This window comes from Pleurodeles waltl, chromosome 4_2 (assembly GCF_031143425.1).
Source record: "Pleurodeles waltl isolate 20211129_DDA chromosome 4_2, aPleWal1.hap1.20221129, whole genome shotgun sequence".
Classification (NCBI taxonomy): Eukaryota; Metazoa; Chordata; class Amphibia; order Caudata; family Salamandridae; genus Pleurodeles; species Pleurodeles waltl.
The window spans coordinates 899,877,978-899,898,415 of record NC_090443.1 but is presented as its reverse complement, the minus strand read 5'-3'; the positions used below and the strand labels follow the sequence as shown (position 1 = coordinate 899,898,415).

The following is a 20,438-nucleotide window of genomic DNA, read 5'->3' as shown; positions in this document are numbered from 1 at the left end:
AATGTTTAGCAGGAATAATGGAATAAAATAATTATAATAGTACGTATTTACTGTCACTCAAATATATTTCATAAACAGAATCTAAATATTGTGTATTTGGCGAGGCAACTGTCTGCTAAAACAAAAAGTTAGCATTTGCTAATTCACATCAAAACTAGTTTCCCTACAAAGACCAGAGAGTTTGAGCCTCAATTTTATGCTGTAGTACACAACTGCTTTATTAAACTGGCATAAGCAAAAGAAATGCTGCTTCAAAAATGAGGCAGAAGCTTGTGGTTTGGGAAAAGCGGCACATCTCCATAAAAAAAAAGTAATGGCAGCATTTTAAGGGGGTTTAGGTTGGACTATGGGAGACACACCAAATATTAAAGAACAGAATCGCCAAAACAAAAATCTAAGAGGAGGGCTGCAATATGGAGATATGCTACACAATGAATTTCAACTTTATTTCCAGCTTGCAGCATGTTTTCATGTATGTGCAGCTCACCTCCATTTTCAGTGCATCTGTATATCATTCTTCCCCAACAAAAATGGATGGGTGTTGCGGAAGGATGGGAGGCTAAATGGCTTACCTTCGGCAAAGCCTTGTCTGGTCGAGACAATATCTACCTGCAGATTCCTTACATTTGAATTCTCCCCTGGTGTCAGACTGGATCTGGAAGATTTTCGTAAGCAATACCCCTGTGCTCTGTTAGGTAGCATTAATAAACTCCGCATCCCTCGTCGTCGGTGCCAGATAAGCACCATGGTTCCTATGTAGGCACCACCCCAGCACACGGACGTCAGTTTCTTTTCATGACTTTTCACGCAGAAGCGCAGAGCCATAAAGAAACTGACTACTGGTGCATCACCACGAACGCCCTGAAAGGGGAGTCACTGCCCCTAAAAATCAGTTTGCAGAGAGGGGAGGATGGGTGAGTCAGTAAGCAATCTACAGTTAATTTTCTCTACCAGTGAAGGCGTTACCGAAGGTAAGTAACTTGTTCATCTGATAGAGACTTCTAGCTGCAGATTCCTTACCATTGAATAAATACCCAAGCAATACTATCCCTGGAGGTGGGTCTGTGAACCAAGGTCATATTATAAAGTCCTGCAGGACCGAACGTGCAAAGTACCCACCCCTAGAGACCTGACTGTCTAAACAGTAATGTTTGGTAAATGTGTACAGGGATGCCCACACTGCCACCTGACAAAGGTCAAGGATTGAAACTCTGTGTGCTAACGCATGTGGTCACAGCTGTAGCTCGGGCAGACTGAGCATGGAAGCCCTGGGGGGGGGTTGGTTTTTGGGCAATGCATAGCAGATTTTAGTGCAGAGTATGACCCATCTCCAGATGGTCACTTCTGCACTGCCCAACCTTTCTCCAAACCCATATACCCTACAAAGAGTTGGTCACCCACCCACAACTCTTTTGTATGATCTAGGTAGAACGCTAACTCTCTTTTTGGTTCCAGGTGGTGGAGTCTCTCCTCTTCTTTAGAAGGAAGTGGAGGTGATAAAAAGTGGGCAAGGTTATGAATTGGCCTACAGGAAATGGCGTAACCACTTTTGGCAGAAAGGAGATCCTAGTGCGAAGCACCAGTAGGTCACAATTGGTGGAGAGATAGGGCGGCTTAGGTGACAATGCCTGCAGCTCACTCTCATCCTGCGGTAAGATGTAATGGCCACAAGGAAGGCTGTTTTGAAAGTGAGAAGCCTCAGAGGGCAATTGTGGAGCAGCTCGAAAGGAGAATACATCAGAAATGTCAAAACCAAATTCAGATCCCATTAGGTAATAAGGAAAGGGATATGTAAGTCCTTTGAGGAACCAATGTACAATAGGGGACAAAAACAAAGAAGGCTGATCAGGCAACTGCAATAAAGGAGAAATAGCAGACAAATAATCTTTAAGAGTGCCCATAGCAGAACCCTGCTAGGTCAGAGGCACAGGTTCGGTGCAGAACCCTCCCCTGCTGCTGCAACAGAAGATCCTCCCGAAGCAGCAGTCTGATTGGAGGACGGATGGGCATGTTCAGCATCTTGGGATACCAGACTCTCTGTGCCCAGTCTGGAGCCACAAGGATTAATTGGGTCCGGCCATTCTTGGTCCTCTTGAGAAGTGATATAGCCAGAAAGGCGTACAGGAGACCTGAGTTACACTTGAGACAATAAGCTGGCAAAGCTGCTGACATTGCGCGTTCTCTGTTGAGGTGAACAGATCTAAACAAGGTTCTCCCCACTGCTGAAAGAGACCTTATGCCACCTCAGGATGAAGGATGAAGTTCGCTGTGAACACCTGGACCATCTTTCCCTTGATAGAGGGAAGAAAGGCTATCAATGCCAGCCGGATAGCACAGAGCTCCAATAGGTTGATGTGGAGTCTGGTTTTTGACGGAGACCAGATGTCTCTGATCTCCACCTCTCCCAGATGGTCGCCCCATCTCAGGAGTGATGCATCCATTGGGGAACGGACAGGGATCTGCCTCAGACCTAATCATGGTTCGTTAACAACCACTGCAGATCTTTTGCTGTTCCCTCCAAGAGCTAGACCTTGTCAGACATATTCCAATGATGCTGCGCCCACTGGAACTTCAGGTCCTACTGCAAAGCCTGCATATGCCATCTGGCATGTGTCACCAGCAGGATGCAGGAAGCCATGAGGCCCAGCAGCCTCAGTCATTCTTACCGAAATTCAGGATAGAGGCTGAAACATCGATATCATAGCCTGAATATCCTAGCGTCGCCGCTCGGGAGGATAAGCCCAAAACTGCATTGTGTCTAGGACAGCTCCGATGAAAGGGATTGTCTGAGAGGAAGTCAGGTGTGACTTTGGCACATTTACAGTGAATGTAGGAGATGTGCTGCAGTCTGGAGGTGGGAGACAACATCATGGGGAGAGCCTGCCTTTATCAATCAGTCGTCAACTTAAACCCCTGTTCTCCATGAGCTGCTACCACCGCCATCACCTCGGTGAACACTTGAAGGTGCCGGTAAGGCCACAAGGTGGCATGGTGAGTTGAAAGTACTTGTGGCCGACCGTGAACCAAAAGTAATGTCTGTGGGCAGGCAGGAAGGGCATACGAAAATAAACATCCTGCAAGTCCAACGCCGTCATCCAGTCTCCTGGGTCCAGGGTAGATATGACCTGGGCCAAAAGGAGCATCTTGAACTTCTCCTACTTAAGGAAGAGATTGAGGGACTGAAGGTCTAGGACAGGGTGGCAGCCCTTGTCCTTTTGGGGACCAGAAAGTAGCAGGAATAGCAACTACATCCTACTGCTGGCACTGGAACCCTCTCTATGGCTCCCTTGGTCAAGAGAGTTGTAACTTCGCGTGGAGAAGGGACAAGTGAACGTCCGTCATCCAATCGCAGGATGGTGGTATGGATGGAGGGGTAGTCTTGAAGGGGAGGGAGTAGGCCCTTCAGATTATCTGCAAAACCCAACTGTCCGACATGATGGTTTGCCAGCGGAGCAGGTGATAGCTAACCCTGCCGCCAACTGGCACATGGTGGGTGAGAGTCAGACAAGGAAGGTTTAGAGGCTGCTGCAAAAGGGTGCGGGTGGCGGACTGTCCAGACTGCTGGTCACATGATACACGAGGTCAGTGGATCTTGCACCCTCAGCCACGCAGAGGCAGTGCAGCATGCGTAGCACTGTGGTTGGTGGGGAGTTAACACACATGGAGGCCCCTCTTGTAGCTACGATTGGGGCGAAAGGCAAAGTGGGGGGAACGAGGGGCAGTTGCGAGGACCAAGGACCTGGCTCTAGCCCAATAATCCTTGAAGTGCTTGAGCGTCAAGTCTGCCACGTCTCTGAAGAGACTGGTTCCATCAAAGGGAATGTCCATCAAGGAAGCTTGGACATCCCCTGAAATGTCCTCAGCCAGCTGTGGAGCCTTAGGGCCACTGTTAATGAAACTGCTCTGCCTAGCGATTCGGCCATGTCCAGTCCGCAATCAATTGTGAACTTTGTTGCATCTCTCCCATCTGCAACAGCCCGAGACAGTACAGCTGGGGCCTCCTCCGGGACCTGTGGCAGCAACCGTATCCCACTATGTGTGGGAATAATGGCCCAAAAGGCATGCAGTGTTCACGGACCGCAAGGCAGGTGGAAGAAAACATATTCTTCCCGAGTGAGTCCAACCTTTTTGATTCCCAGAGATCGAAGGGAATACACCCTGGTAGCTAGAGGTTTGGACCACCAAGCTCTCAGGAGTGGTGTGTCAAGAAGCTTGGGTCCCCCAGTGCGGGCTATGGCGGTAGGGAATCATCCAGTTCATAGGAGCCCCTGTCCTAGGTTTGGACCAGGTACCCTCGATGACATCCGTGAGGGCCTCATTAAATCAGAGCAGGGGCTCTAAGGCAGAAGCTCCTGGTTGCAGCACGTCTGTTCATAGATTAGTCTTGAAGGTCACTGAACGCAGTTGAAGTTCCAGGACCTCAGCCGCTCTTCTCACAACCACAGCATAAGACACTCCCTCCTCTGTAGCCATCACAGGGGAAGAAAGTATGGCCATGTCCTGAGAAGTATCCAATCCACTGGCCTCATCCAAGTCTTCACGCCAGTCCACTCCTTCATGGGACTGCTGTTCTAAAGGGTCCTGTTCATCCCGGGCTCAGGATCCGATTTAGGAGCCAAATCTCCTGCCGGTGTTGATGTTGTATGAGGCCCATCTGGCTCCATGTTGGAGATTACAATGGGGATGGCACGACCTATGGGCACGGATAGTGCCTGAAGTGTTGGTGTCAGGATTGGTGCTGGGAAAGGTTGGAGTGGTGCGACCGACGCCAGTCCGGATCCAGGACTGGATCCGAGGGTGCCCTTTGGCTCCGAGGCCACAGCCACCAGTGCGGACCCAGAAGATGCCCCTTACAACTCAGTGGGGCCAAAAGGCGCTCCAGCGGTGTCAAGCTGCCCAGTATAGAGACGCATGGCCTCATAAAACTCACAGAGTTCGGCAGGGGTCGCTCCGGCTCCCGGAAACTCTGGGATGCACGGAGTTGGCCCAGGTGCAGGTTCTGCAGAACGAGGCCTACAGCATCGACGTTCCCTTGTCTCGTTGGCTAATGGACAAGGAGGAGTCGAAGAACGCTTGGACTTCTTGGGTTTCTTCTTATGCGTCGACTTACCCGACTGCCTCAAGGACTTGGAGTTGGACAACGACGATCAAGGACTCTGAAACTGATCCCGGGACCTTCCTCTCGACCAAGATCTCGACTTGTGCAGAGCTGAGTCTGGGGCTGCCATCAGGTTCAGGGGTCGCTCCCTCAAAGCCTTCGGATGTATGTCCTGTCACTCGGAGCATGACTTTGTGTCACGGTTCTGCAAAAGGGACCAAAGACACACACAATGCGGCTCCATCACAGACTTCCCCCGATAACAGGATCCACAGGGCTTGAAGCTGGTCTTTCCGGAGGACCTCCTCAATGCCGCAGGAGTAAAACACTCGAAAAATGCTCAACAAAAAGTTTTAAAAAAAGCCAATCAAAAACTGACAGAGGGGTAGCTCTCTTTGGAGAGTGCCTTAGGTTGCACAAGCAAGTAGCTAAAGATTATACATTGTCAATGTTAATCATCTAAGAACAGGAAGGTTAGTTCTTTGAAACGATGGAAGCCCCCAAAACAGGAAGAGATGCAGATGTTCCAGCTTCAAAAGCTGTTGGCTAATAAGCACATTGTAGGCAAATAAGAACCCCAATCTTGGCTTTTATTGGACTAGGGTCAGCTTTGAACACATCACTCAGGCTTTATTAAGAAACTGTTGGAAATGATGATGCATCTTTGTTCACTTGCCCTAATTCAGCCCAGATAATGTAAAGGCAAGATATTTTGGGAAAACTGGCCAGCAGACTAGATGCTTTTATGTACAATGGTTATCAGTAATTATCTCCTGTTCCTCCTCTTTTTGGACAATGGTGTAGTCACAAGCAGGCCAGAGTTAAATGCTCTCACTATTGGAAAGCCTGGACTGCTACTGCAGGGATAGCTAACTATTGATTCACTTTATTAAATCCAAGGTCAGGTTCTTGGGGAAAGAGTTATATAGTTCCCTGTGGTTGAAATATGAAACTTGAGAATATGATTCTTAGTCAGCTTTTGGTGGAAGGATTAGGCAGAGAGGAGTAATGGCAAACAGAGACAAGGAAAGGGATGTGAGGGTTGGCACATGCTTTAAATTGAGACAATGAAGGTCTAGGAGGGAGGCCCTCCAGATACATTAATTTCAGCGTTAACAAACAAGTTATTTTCCATCAGAAGCCCTCCTTCTCTTAGAGCTCAGTGTTGGCTCCATACTGCCCCAGAAGTAATGCAGTTGAGCCACATATATAGATGTGCCTCCCCTGTGCACAGATGTCAGTTCCTTTCTTTCTGTGTCTTCTGACATGGATCTGGAGGTCAGGTCCCAAATTTGTGGTTTTTCCAGCAACTTCCAAACTAGTTTCACAGCATTTACCCACGAAAACTACAGGTTTCAAATTATGCAACAACTACAGGAAGCAGATGTCACTGATGGACCCACATGAGTTATGTTTTTGACCCCTAACATGTGATAAGTGCAACCTCATGCCCCTGAAAAAGACTTGACACCAGGAGGCAAGGTTGTATGTCCCCTTGGTCAGTGTCCTTTCCGTGCCCATTCAACTTTATGTTTGAAGTCTTGCAGTAAGTACAATTCCAAACACAAGCATGAGAAAGCAAAACAGGGCTTGACCCCATCCCTCCAACCGGACTCCAAAAAAAAATGTGCAAAGGCGTCACCATGTAAGTCACACTCATTCGAGGTTTCAGGCCACAGAATAAATTCCTCAGTTGGTCCCGACAACCCCCTGCCCAATTTCTGCAGCTAATTAAGTCCATCAAAGGGGCCATGCTGCAAATTTATGGCTCTCTTTATCATGCCTTTTGGCACTACAGAACCACAGGGGCCTTCAGTCACACCACTTGTAGATTCCCCTCTACACTGTCTGACCCCTTGAGACCAGTTACCAGGCCCGTGCAGACTGTGGTACCTGCATAGTTCAAGTCTGGACCCATGATCCACGCCAGTTCCCACCACTTTGATGCAATTGGTTCTGGAGGATGAGTTTGTGGAGACGCTCATGTCAAACACGGAAACAATGGCAACCAGTGGCGCATGGGAGCACTGCTTTACAAAAATCTTGGGTTCCAGTCTGCACCAGTGAGGACTTCAAAGGTGGGAAGTCTGAGGCTATAAACATCCATTAGAAAACTGGACTTCACAGGGCACATCTATGGGAAGGAGATATGTATAACAAATTTGTTCCTGAGGTGCCTCCTTGAGGTTGAGAGGCTACTATTTTAGTAGCACTAAAAGAAAGAATGTGATTGACATAATTGTCAAAGCAGATCCGAACACTGAGGTAGGGTACTGCTTGATGTCAAACGTGAGTGGCTTAGCAAAAATTAAGAAGTAAGCCCAATACCTTGAAAGTGCCAGACAGCAAAGTGAGTGGGCAGGTATTAGGACCTACTAGATATTCTTAAGGCATATTAGAACATTTGGTGTGAGTGGGAAGGAAGTGGATAGGGGAAAGCTTGTGTTGTTATAGATGTTTTTTTAGAATTTTACAGTTTTACCCTTAAGTTAATTTTATGGGCTTTATACCCTCTCAAAAGGGGGTTTCCGACAACTTCTAATGATGTGGGATTTTATAGGAGTCTTTATTTGTAATCTAACGTTTTTCATGCAAATGACTGAGATATTACTGAGCACAGCCAATCATTAGACTTGAAAAGACACAAGATCACAATCCCACGCAGCCTTAACCTTCTGACTTACAGTATGTCTGACACTGGGGTAACCAAAACTACAGTGAAGAAAGACAACTTTTAACTATAGGAATTAGGCCATTGCCAATGTCAGGCTAAGAACTTTGAGTGAAAGCCAACTTGCACTTATGCTGACTGGGTTAGGCTAAGTAAATGACTAAATCAAATGGAAATTGAAGGTTCTTGAGCAGATGCTTTCCATAAACCATGAAGAATCTGTAGGTGGTTCATCTCACAAGGCCATCCCACATAAATACTTCTTAATTCATTAATTCCAGTAGGATTTACAAGCTAATCATCCCGGTACAGACACACCTTTATTCAACGCATTCAAATAAGTAGCAGGCACACAACCGCCTCCAGAGATGAGGTTAATTCGACAGAATTTGTTTTAGTCTAGACCTCAAGAGCCTTTTACAAACGAAAGTCATTTTTAAGTGGAAATGTGTCCTTTGATGGGGTCACACAAGGAAAAGCTGGTCGAAAACATATGTTGAAATGTGAATCACATGCACACACAACACACAAACTGGCCTGATTACTCAGAGCAACTATAAACTTATTTTCTTCCTTTAAAATATTAATTTAAAAATGAAGTTCTTAACAAGGCATACCTTGCCATTTTTTTACATCATAAAATTGGGGGAGAAGTACCATTGCCCTTCCTCAACTGACAAAGCATCATACACATTAGAGAAAAAATACTGCCTGTGTATCTCATAGCAATACAGTAAGATGATGACAGTCTACTAATATGGGTTAGAGCTCATGGGTCAGATAGGGACACAAAAGAATTCTTTTTTTCGAATACGTCCAAAGACCATAAGTCTCAGAGGATTCTGAACCACTGCTGCATCGAGAACTAAACTTCATTGCTCTTGGTGTGGGAATGTGGCAGTTGTGGGTTTGCTGGGGGTCCAATCGGGAAACGCTAAAGGTTAGCAGTCCTTCTTAAAGGGGGAGTGGGGGGTGCTTGTGTGTGCTTTTGTCTGTGTGTATGAGTAAGTGCATGAGGGCTAACAGACTGTATGAGATCAGCAAAAATACAACAAAAATAGGGGAGCCTCCTTATCATATGGATATACCAGGACCTCTCTTTCAAGACTACAAATACAAATTCGACTTCAATATATGGAGTTAAGGCTCATCCAAAGATCAGGATCGAACTGGTCTATAGGGTGAACTGACTGGTCAATGTGTAGACAGGTCTTAAAACGCTTGTGGGCATGTTTTATGGTCTGAAGGGCTGGATTTCAGTGTTGACTTCCCTGACATTACCACAAACCTTGCAGCAGCAAGGGCAAGTGCATGCCAAATCCCATACCTTGCAAAACATCTATGCAGAGTGCCTTTACAAATTCAAAACTGCACACTTTATTGGCTATCTGATTTGCTAAACGGGCCACTTATTTTGGTTCCTGGACCCATTTACTGTCTTTGTCCAGCCCTGAGCAAAGCCATTTAGTAGTGAGCAGCACTTTGACTAGGACTTCTTTGTTCACTGATTTTGTATCAAGGTATCCTTTGGCAGTCCCAGCCGGAGGTAGCTGATCTGGGATACTGTGTTGGGGAACAGATTCAGGTGGCATGGAGACCAACCTGACAGGCAGCTCATTCTGCAGGGTTGGCTTGGCATAAACAACCCAAGTAGCCGGCAGCTACTTGTATTCCTCGCATACTAGATTTTCAGTTTGGAATTCTTCTTAAGAAAAAGAAACATGTATGCTTTTTTCTGACACAAACAACAAAACTTCTAAAACCTACTACGTTGTTTTGAATTAATGATTATTTAAAATCAAACAGATGGCAGCATAATAAACATGTGAAGAACAAAATACTCACTTTCAGTAACACCTTATGTGGTAGAGACTATATCTAGCTGCAGATTCCTTAAGTTAGAATTATCACCGGTGTCAGACTGGATCTAGAAGCATTTTCGTGAGCAGGTCCCCTGCGCGCCAGTAGGTGGCATCCCGCTCGAAATGCGTTGGCGTGATTCGCACCAGATGCAACAACCGTGGCATCTACATAGGTGCCACCCAGGCGCGTGGACGTCAGTTTCTGCTCACGACTTTTCACTCCAGAAGCGCAGAGCCATGAAGAACACAGACCACCGGTGTTGATAACTAAGGCGCTGAAAAAATTACAGCCCTAGCCACAGAAATCCTTTCACAGCAGTGGGGGGAAAGGGTGGACTGGTAAGGAATCTGCAGCAAGATATCGTCTCTACCAGATGAGGAGTTACCGAAGGTAAGTAACTTGTTTATCTGCTAGAGACTTCGTGCTGCAGATTCCTTATTTTAGAATAGCTACCCACGTAATGCCATTCCCGGAGGTGGGCCTGCAGACCAATTTCAAATGAGGAAGATCTGCAGGACCGAATGGGCTAAAGGCCCATCACGACAGACCAGAATGACCAGGCAGTAATGTCTAGTAAACATGTGCAGGGAGACCCACTCTGCTGCCCGGCAGATATCCAGGACTGGAACTCCGCATTCTAAGCAGTGATTCCAGCTTTGGCTCTGGTGGAACGAACACACAAGCCCTCAGGGGGTTGCTTCTTGCCAATGCTTAACAGATTTTAATTCAGAGCACAACCCATCAGGAAATGGTCATTTTCTGCAAAGCACAACCATATTTAGCTCCAACATACCCCACAAGGAGTTGATCGTCACCCGGAACTCTTGTGTGCGGTCAACCCAAATGCTTGTTTGGGGTCCAGACAATGGAGACTCTCCTCAGCCTTGGGAGGGTGACGTGGCGCAGAGAAAGTAGGTAAAGTGGTGGACTGACCTACATGAAAAGGCAAGACCACCTTTGGAAGAAAGAAGGCCCACATGTGAAGCACCACTCTGTCAGGATATATGGAAAAGCAGGGCAACTTGGATGGCAAGGCCTGCAGCTTACTAACTCATCTGGCAGATGTTATAGCTAATGAGGACAGCAGTTTTGATGGTGAGTACCCACAGGGGACAACTATGAAGTGGCTCAAAAGGAGAGCACATTCAGAATGTGAAAACCAGATTTAAGCCCTTTGAGGCAGAATAAAAGGAGAAGTTAGGAAAAAATGAACAAAACATTTCAAGAATCAATGCACAATAGGTGATTTGAAAAAAAAGGTTGATCGGGTAAACTGAGGAATGCAGAAATAGCAGAAAGATAGCCTTTGGGAGCACCGAGAGGAGAACACTGTTGGACAAGAGACAGAATTAGGATACGTACCTGAGAAAGAGGGGCAGAAAGTGGGGGTCAACATTTCACAAATTCCTTCCACAGGCAGGTGTATACCGTCTTAGTGGAGGAACATCTGGCTGCCAAAATAACATCACAGACTTCAGGGGGAAGGTCAAAAGCTGCCAACTGCTTCTTCTCAATCTCTACACAAGAAGGCGGAGATTGGACCGGTTCAGGTGGAAATCCCTCCCCTGCTGCTGCAAAATAAGATCCCCTTGAAGGGGCAGTCTGATCAGAGGATTGATGGCCATGTTCAGTAGCTGGGGCTACCAGAATCTACCATGCCCAGTCCAGAGCCACCAGAATAACTTGTGCCTGATAGTTCATGATCTTCTTGAGACCTCTGGGCCGAAGTGGTATGGCCAAATAGGTGTACAGGAGGCCTGAGCTTCACTCGAGACGAAGTGTGACTCCAAGCAAGAGCCATCTTCGAAACTCCAGCAAGCAAAGCTGCTGACATTGTGCGCTGAGGCGGTGAGCAGCTCTAACCAAGGCTTTCCCCACTGCTGAAAGAGACCTTGCAACACCTCCGGATAGGGATGCCATTTGTAAACTGCTGGGCATCTTCGCTTGAGTTCATCCGCCCTGGCGTTCAGAGAACCTGCCAGGTGTTGAATCTCCAGGGATATGCCCTGATGTTCCAGCCATATGCACAGACTCTTGGCAAAGGGTCCACGACCCTGCCCAGTTTGGTGCAGTGCCACATGGCGATGGTGCTGTCTGTGAACACCTGAAAAAGCCTTCCCTTGCCAGAGGGTAGAAAGGTTTTCACAGCGAGTTGGATCACTTGGAGCTCCAGCAAGTTGATGTGGAGTCCTGATTTCGCCAGAGTTCAGAGTCCTCTGATCTTCACCTCTCCCAGGAGTAACGCATCTGTCACTACTGTGATATGTGGTTGGGGAAGGGAGAGGGATCTGACCCTGACCCATTCATGATTCGTTAGACACTACTGCAGATTTGAAATTTCCTCTGAGATCTGGACCATTTTGGAGAGATTCCCCTGATGCTGTGCCCATTGGAACATCAGGTCCCACTGAAGAGCCAATGAGCATTTGTCAAAAGCAGGATACAGGAAACCATGAATCCCAACACCCCTGTGTAGGAAAGTGCCCCTTTTTGGCATGGTTACCCCCAAACACACACTGTTTGCCAGATATCTGATGCTAACTTGACTGAGTGTGTGCTGGGAACCTGCTAACCAGGAACCAGCACCTACGTTCTTTCCCTAAACTGTACCACAATTGGCACATCTCTAGCCCACAGCTAAGTCCTTTGTAAAAAGTACCAGTGGTAACATGGTCCTGTGACCAGGGAGGGTCTCTAAGGGTTGCGGCATATATTGTGCCACCCTCAGGGACCCCTCAAACACATGCATACTGCCATTGAAGATTGTGTGTGTTGTGGGGAGAAAAAGGTGCAGTCGACATGGCATCCCTCTCTGGGAGCCCTTGCCCACAAACCACTCCCCGTGGAATAGGTAAGTTACCCCTTTAGTAGGCCTTAGAGCCCTACGGCAGGGTGCACTACATCACAGGTGAGGGCATAGCTGCATGAGCAATATGCTCCTACAGTGTCTAAGTCCATTCTTAGCCCCTGTGAGTGCAGTGTTGCCATACTGAGTCATGGGTTGGGAGTTTGTCATTACGAACTCCACAGCTCCATGATAGCTTCACTGAATGGTGGGAAGTTTGGTATCTAACCTCTCAGCTTAATAAACCCACAGTGATACCAGTGTTGGATTTATTGTAAAATACACACAAAGGGCATTTTAGAGATGCACCCTGACATTCACCCAACTCTCTAATGTAAGGCTGACCGGTCTGTGGCAGCCTGCCAGCACCAGACAAGCTTCTGTGCCCATTGGGGGGAGGACCTTTGTGCTCTCAGGGGTTGGAGACGAAGCCTGCTCTGCTCCCCTCCAGGATCAGCAAAACTTGGCAGTGAGCCTCAAAGGCCTGTCTTTTGTTCTGATGCCTCAGGGCACTCCAGCTAGTGAAGATGTCCGCCCCCTAGGACCAAGCCCCACTTTTGGCGGCAGGTCCAGCAGGAAAATTAGTAAACACCAGGAGGAGTGTCCACCCTAACTGGTACCACCCATAGGGTGTCCAGAGCTGAGGTGAACCCCTCCTGGCAGAATCCTCCATCTTGGTTTGGAGGGAGATAGCCAATAGGGTTAGGTATGTGTCACTCTCCCCAAAAAGAGTGGGTGAAGGAACAGTGTAGCCACCCTTCGGGTTAGTAGCCACTGGCTACTGCCCGCTGACCCCTGTAACGTTCCCAAATCTACTATTTAGGGGCACCCTTGAACCTTGCTCTTTAGATTCCTGGTGACCTAAAGAAGAAGGAGGACTGAAGAGCCGCAGCAGCAGTGAAGACTCCAGAAGACAACTGACTTGGCTCCAGACCTACCGGCCCGTTTGCAGCTTCAAGACGCCTCCTACAAGACGACGACTCGTCCTGCAAAACCAGTGACCTACCAACCCTCAGAGGACTGTCTGCCTTCCCTTAAGAGCGTATTCTCTTGAGGACAGCCGCCCTGTCCACAAAGAAACCTCCAACAGACTCCGGAGCTCTCCAGATCCGCAAGTCCTGCGTACTCTGCACCTGAGGCCCACAGCCCGAGTACAGGTGGCCCACCTGACCAGAGACAGTCCCCAGGCGATTCCGACCTCAAGTACACCCTGGGTTGACCCCTCCTGACAACCACGACAATGCCCGCAGCCTGCAGCGCTGAAAATACCAGAAGCCAAAAGGTACCCCTGTAACCGCAGCCCCCAGGCCTTGGTAAACCCCATTGACGGTCCATTGATGTCCAGAGGAGCCTCAACTTACCTGTCCCACCATTGGTCTTTTTCCGCTGACCCCCTGGACCAAGCCTGCAGCCTCTTTCTGATCCCAGAGTACCTCACAGGAAAACATTGGGAGACCGATGCTGTGTCTGAACCCGGTCGCCCCTGTGCCCGTGACGGTTTGGTGCTTACCTGGGCCCCTCCCCCCCAGTGCTGATCTAACCCCCAGGCCCGAGCCCTGCATCCGCGGGTACTTACCTCCAAACTGTTCTCTTTTGAGTTCCCCAGTCTTCATAGAAATCCATTGGACACCCGACACCATCTTTGACCTCTACACCCGGCCGGCCTGTGTTGCTGGTGGTGCACTCCTGGTGTGTTCCTAAACTATGCCTTGTGGACACCCTAACCCCCAAAGAATGGGATCAGAAGTCGAGTACTTATCTGCAAACTGTGTTGTTACTTTTTCTCCCCTAGGACTGCATTGCTTTCCATGAAAAACTGCACTGTCTACTTTTGAAACCGAAAAGTATTACTCACCAGAAAACTGCTTTATTTGTGAATTCCAAGCAAAGTGCATTTGATACTTGAAGGTGATACATTCTTGAAACTGTACTTACCTGCAACTAAGATCCTTTTGGTTCTAAAAATAAAGTAACAAAGTATATTTTTAAATAAGTAAACATTGGCCTGGAATTAGTCATTGAGTGTGTGCCTCGTGTGTGTACAACAAACACTTAGCACTAACAGCTTGACCACGCTACCACAAAAGAAAGCACTAGGAGTATCTACTTCAGTCTCTGTAAAGCCTCTGGGGATCCACTGGACTCTGTGTACACTATAACTTACTTTGGTACAGTATATACAGAGCCAGCTTGCTACATCCTTGGCTCTGCGCTCGGGAGGATAACCCCAAAATTGCACTGTGTCCAGAATAGCGCAGATGAAAGGGAGCGTCTGAGAGGGAGTCAGGAGTGACCTCTGCATGTTTATAGTAAACCCCAGCGAGTGCAGGAGGTTTGCCATAGTCTGGAGGTGGGAAACAACATTCTGGGGCGAGTGTGACTTTTACAGCCAGTCATCGAGATAGGGGAAGACTCGCACCCTTGATCAACACAGATGAGCTGTAACCACCACCATCACCCGAGGGGTGCTGGTCACGCCAAAAAGAAGCACAGCAAACTGGAAATGCTTGCCCCGAATGTGAAATGCAAGTAATGCCTGTGGGCTGGCAGGACGGGGATATGTAAAATATGAGTCCTGAAAGCTCAACGCTACCATCAAGCCTCCTGGGTCCATGGCAGACAGAATCTGAGCCAAGGTGAGCATCTTGAATTTCTGCTTCTTGAGAAAGTAATTGATGGACTGCAGGTCCAGGAAAGGACGAAGGCCTCCATCCTTCTTTGGCACCAAAAAGTAGCAGGAATATCAACTACAGTCTACTTCTGGCATCAGGAGCCTTGCTGTGGCTCCCTTGGTCAAGGGAATAGCAACTTCCTTGCGGAGAAGTGAAAGATGATCCTCCGTCAGCTTGTCTTCAGATGGTGGCATGAAGGTAGGAGTGAATTGGAAGGGGAGTGAGTAGCACTTTTGGACTATCTGCAAAACCCACCTATCTGATGTTGTGGACTGTTAGTGGGGCAGGTGATGACGTATCCTGGGACCAACTGGTGATGGGTATGGAGTAGGTTAGGAGGGTCTGGAGGCTGCAGCTGTGTGTGTGTGTGGAGGGGAGAGTATTAAAAGGGGGAAAATATAGAGGGTCGGGTCGATGGTGGTCATGGTCTGATCCCACCTCTGGCTGCCTGATTCACACGCCCTTAGACACACAGGGGCTGTGGAGCATGCATGGCACAGCGGCTGGGTGGAAACTGGTGAGGTTGGTAGCCCCTTCCGTAGCCACAGAAACCACCAAAAGCGGACTTGGGATGGGGCGGGCTGAATATAAGCACAAGGACCGGGCCATAGACCAATTGTTATGAAATCTCTCAAGTGCCAAGTCAGCTTTCTATCTGAAGAGACTGGAGCCATCAAAGGGCATGTCCATTCAAGAAGACACAACATCAAGTGAAAAAACAGTAGTTTGTAGCCAGGTGTGGTGCCTAAGGGCCACCGTTGACGTAACTGCTCTGGCTAGCAAGTTGATCGTATTGAATCCACAGCAATTAGTGAACTTTGTTGCATCTCTACTGTCTGCTACAACTTAGCAGTGCATGGCCTGGTCCTCCTAGGTAGTACGTGCACAACTGTGTCCCACAGAGCATGGGAGTAGCGTCCCAAAAGGCATGTGGTGTTCACAGACCACAATCCCAGGCTGGCCGAAGAAACATCTTCTTCCCAAGTGACTCCAGCCTCTTAAATTCCCTATTCAGGGGAGTGGTAGGGGAGCGCGTCGCTTTGGCTCCCAGGAAACTCAGAGAAGTGTGGAACTGGCCCAGGTGCAGGATCAACCCTGGAGTGAGGCCTAGAACGCATGTTGTCGGCTGCAGGCACAAAGTCGAAGCACGCTTCAACTACTTCTTCTTGTGCCTAGACTTACCCAAATGTCCCAAAGATTTTGAATGGGATGAGGACCTCGGACTTCGCGACTGATCCCAGTCCCTCCCTCTCAACTGAGACCTCGACCGGCACAGAGTCACACAATTAGCCGCCATCAGTTTTAGAGAGTGCTTCCTCAAAGCCTTTGGCTTCATGCTGTGGCAGTAGGAGCACGACTTCGGGTCGTGGTCGCACTCGAGGTACCACAGGCAAACAAGGTGCGGGTCCGTCACCGACATCGGTCGGTGATAGGTGCCATAGAGTTTGAAGCCAGCCTTCTTGGATGACATCCCTGCTACACCATGAAGTAAAACCTCGAAAAAGACTCAACAAATTGTTGAAAAGGCTCAGTCAAAAAAGTGTATCACGGGGTAGCTCTTCCCAGATCTGCATCGGCTGGCATGGAAAGAAAAGAACTGGTGTCAGCTCGTCTAGGTAGGTGGCCTATATTGGTGCCATAGATGACACATCGGGTGCGGATGGCGCCGATGACGCACTTGGAGACGAATGACTCCACCATATCAGCGTGGAGGGGTACTTGCTCATAAATAATCTTCTGGATCCAGTATGATGACTGGGATAATTCTAAGGTAAGGAATCTGCAGCTAGACGTCTCTAGCAGATGCACGAAATAGAAGTAAAAAATTACAAAGTATTGTACCAACAATAAAAAATCCTATTTCTAGCAGTTGCAATGAAATGTGACTGCCTCAAAGTCTGACTGAGGGTCAAAGTATACAAGGGTCCCTAACTCTGATAACAAATAAAACCAGGAAGTAGAAAAAACAAGTGTAATTCTTCATCACAAAGACCCAAACAAACAGATAGGAGTCAAACGCTTAAACTCAGTCTCTGGTTACTAAAGAAGCTCAGGTATTCACTAATCCTTTGAGTTTTTTTGTATATCTCCCCATTATAAACTTTAATTCTACCGCTACTTTTAAGGAAAGACTCCTCCTCACAAGTGGATATTAACAAGCCGTTTATCATTCTTAACATACAAGATACAGTGCGAGAATTCATGTGTGCAGAACTTTACCTTGTATTACATTCAGCACCTCGTTAGAGGACCTTTTCCCCATTACTATGAGAAAAAGTGGAAACTGATCCGTCTTCTGAGTTCGAACGGTTTGGGCAACCACACTGCCGAAGTGCCTTGTGCACATTGTCAGAAACCTAAAAAAATACATTAGATAGATCTTTAAATCAGAGATCGATTTAGCACAACTTATTCCAACCGTTTCAATGCAATATTTCAGAAAAAAATTAAAAGGTTTCAATACAAATAAACGTGCATACCGACCGAGTACTACCCAAAATATACACATTCTTTTAAGTGCATAGCATGTAGGTACAACGTCTCTCAGGTTTGACATTTCTTCAGTGTTCTATCCAATGAAAATGTCTTTAGATTCACCTCTGAGTTGTAAGCCATCACATGTCTCCTTGAAATGTCATACCTGTTTTTTGTATTTTTAAATCACAATATGGAATTTCTTCTCTTACTCCTTCCGACATCAGATTCCTTTTCTACCACAGTCTGGTATCAAGGTTCCTCTTAATTCTTTCCAACCCACCACAAAAAATGTTTTGCTAATGTTCCCTTTTCTTTCACGTCATTTTTCACTGTTGTCTTGATATCGTTTTTTTCTATTTCACACTGTTGTTTTGAAATCAGTTTTTATATTTCTCTTTAGCTCCCCAATCCTTGTTGCATTTTCTTTCACGTCCCTAACCCATAGGACCAGATTTGCAAGGTATCTGCTTGTTTCTCATCATTCTCCCAAATGCCAATTTACTGCTGTGTCCGTTCCAAAGGACGTTTCCTCCGTCCTACTTCCATAAATATACTACTTCTTTCACCTTTCTACGTCAAGACTACGGACTCCTACGATTTTGGAAGCCTATTTTCATGAGAAATGTTTTTGCCACTTATGTCTTTTTTAGGGTCAAGCCTGCGAGTGCATGCGCTAGCGCATGTGTCTTGCTCGCGAGAGACTGTTGTGTCCAGTAAAGTGCTCGGAGCCCGCTTGTCGCTTAACATTTGTTGTCTTGCCTGGCACTCTTCTTTACAGCCTCGTAATTCTTCACTGCAGGCCAAGCATCATTACTGTTCCTCTGTGTGGAGCAGGGACCAAGCACTGATTGATTCAACTTAATCAGTGCCACTCTGCTGCTCCCTAAGTGACTGAGATACTATTTTGTTCTTTATTTACTTTTAGTGCCCTGCAAAAAGAGGGCTTGTGAGAAATAGAAACATGCCTTGCCTGGACAAACAAAGTTGCAAAGTTTTATTGTTTACATCTAAGTTTTTATTTTTATTTTGCCAACTTATTCTTTCACACTTAGTACCCATGTTTTCTTTGATTTTTCCACATGGGTGATTTTTTCAAACAATTCTGATTATCTTGTTCTAAATATTACAAAGTAACATTGTTTCTTTATCATGTGTAATTTCTGAGATGATGCCTCAACACATAATTGTGCAATCCACCCCATTTCAATCTGCTCCACTACAATCCAACCAACTCCAATCCAAACAACTCACTCGGGTCCAATCCACTCTAACAAAGCTACTCCAATCGACCCATCACAGTCTAATCAGCACCACACCAGTTTGTCCTACTCTGATCCAAAACAATATGCCCCACTACCATCTACCCCACTCCAACCTGCCTCACTCTAGTCCAAAACAATATGCACCGCTACTATCTACCCCACTCCAATCCAAAACAATCTACCCCACTCCAATCCAAAACAATTTGTCCCCCTCCAATCCACCTCACTCCAATCTGCCCCATTTTATTCCAAAACAATCCACCCCACTCCAATCCAAAACAATTGGTCCTACTCAAATCTGCCCCACTCCAATCTGCTCCACTCCAATCCAAAACAATCTGCCCCAGTCCAATCTGCCCCACTCCAATCCAAAACCATACGCTTCACTCCAATTCAATCTACCCCACTCCAATCCACCACACTGCAATACAAAACAACCTGCCCCACCCCAATACAAAACAACCTTCCCCACTCCAATCAATTTCGACTTGCTCCACTCCAATCTGCCCCACTTTAATCCAAAACAATCTGCCCCAATCCAATCTGCCCCACTCCAGCCTGCCCATATCCAACCTGTCCCACTCCAGCCTGCCTCAATCCAATTCCAAACAACCTACTCCAATCCAAAACAATCTGCCCCAGTCAAATTCATCTCACCTCACCCCAATCCAATCTACCTCACTCCGTCTAAATTCACCCCACACCAATCCAATCCACCCCAGTCCAATCTAGCCCACTCCATTCCAATACACCTCACCTCAATCCAATACACCCGCTCCAGTACACTCCAGGCCAATCCAATCCACCTTCGTCCAATTCGTCCCACTCCAATCCAAGCCACCCTACTCAAATCCAATTCACCCACTCCAGTCCAATGCTACCCAATCCACCTCACTCCAGTCTAATCCACACATACCACCACCGTCAATCCCGCTCCAATCCAAACCACTATAATCCACCCTATTCCAGTCTAATCCAGTCCACATTAATCCACCCTACTCCAGTCCAATCCACCCCACTCAAAACCACCTTAAGCCACCCTGCTCCAATTCAGTCCACCCCTCTCCAATTAATCCACCCTACACCAATACAATCCACCCCACTCCAACCCAACCCAGTCCAGTACAACACAATCCATTCCACCCCACTCCATCCCAATGCAAGCCAGCACAGTGCAATACACCCCCCCCTTTCCAACCCAATCTACCACACTCAATCCATTCCAACCGCCCTAATCCATCCCACTCATTCCGATCCGTCCCACCCCACTCCAATCTGATACACCCCATCCAGATCCACTCCACTCCACCCCAGTTTACCCCAATCCACCCCATCCCAGTTCAGTCCACCTCAATCCAATCCACCCCGCTCCAATCCAATCCAATCCACCCCGCTCCAATCCAATCCAATCCAATCCACCCCGCTCCAATCCAATCCACCCCGCTCCAATCCAATCCGCCCCGCTCCAATCCAATCCGCCCCGCTCCAATCCAATCCGCCCGCTCCAATCCAATCCACCCCGCTCCAATCCAATCCGCCCCGCTCCAAT

General features: G+C 47.5%; 1 protein-coding gene across 2 annotated transcripts in view; it reads right to left on the bottom strand.

The window, feature by feature from the left end:
• Positions 1–20,438, bottom strand: part of FAF1 (Fas associated factor 1) — a 1,413,415-nt gene that overhangs the window by 410,538 nt on the left and 982,439 nt on the right. For both annotated transcript variants that reach the window (XM_069232690.1, XM_069232691.1), the window contains exon 14: positions 17,370–17,506. In XM_069232690.1, coding sequence (XP_069088791.1) covers positions 17,370–17,506 — 137 coding nt within the window. The remainder of the gene's footprint in view (positions 1–17,369; positions 17,507–20,438) is intronic.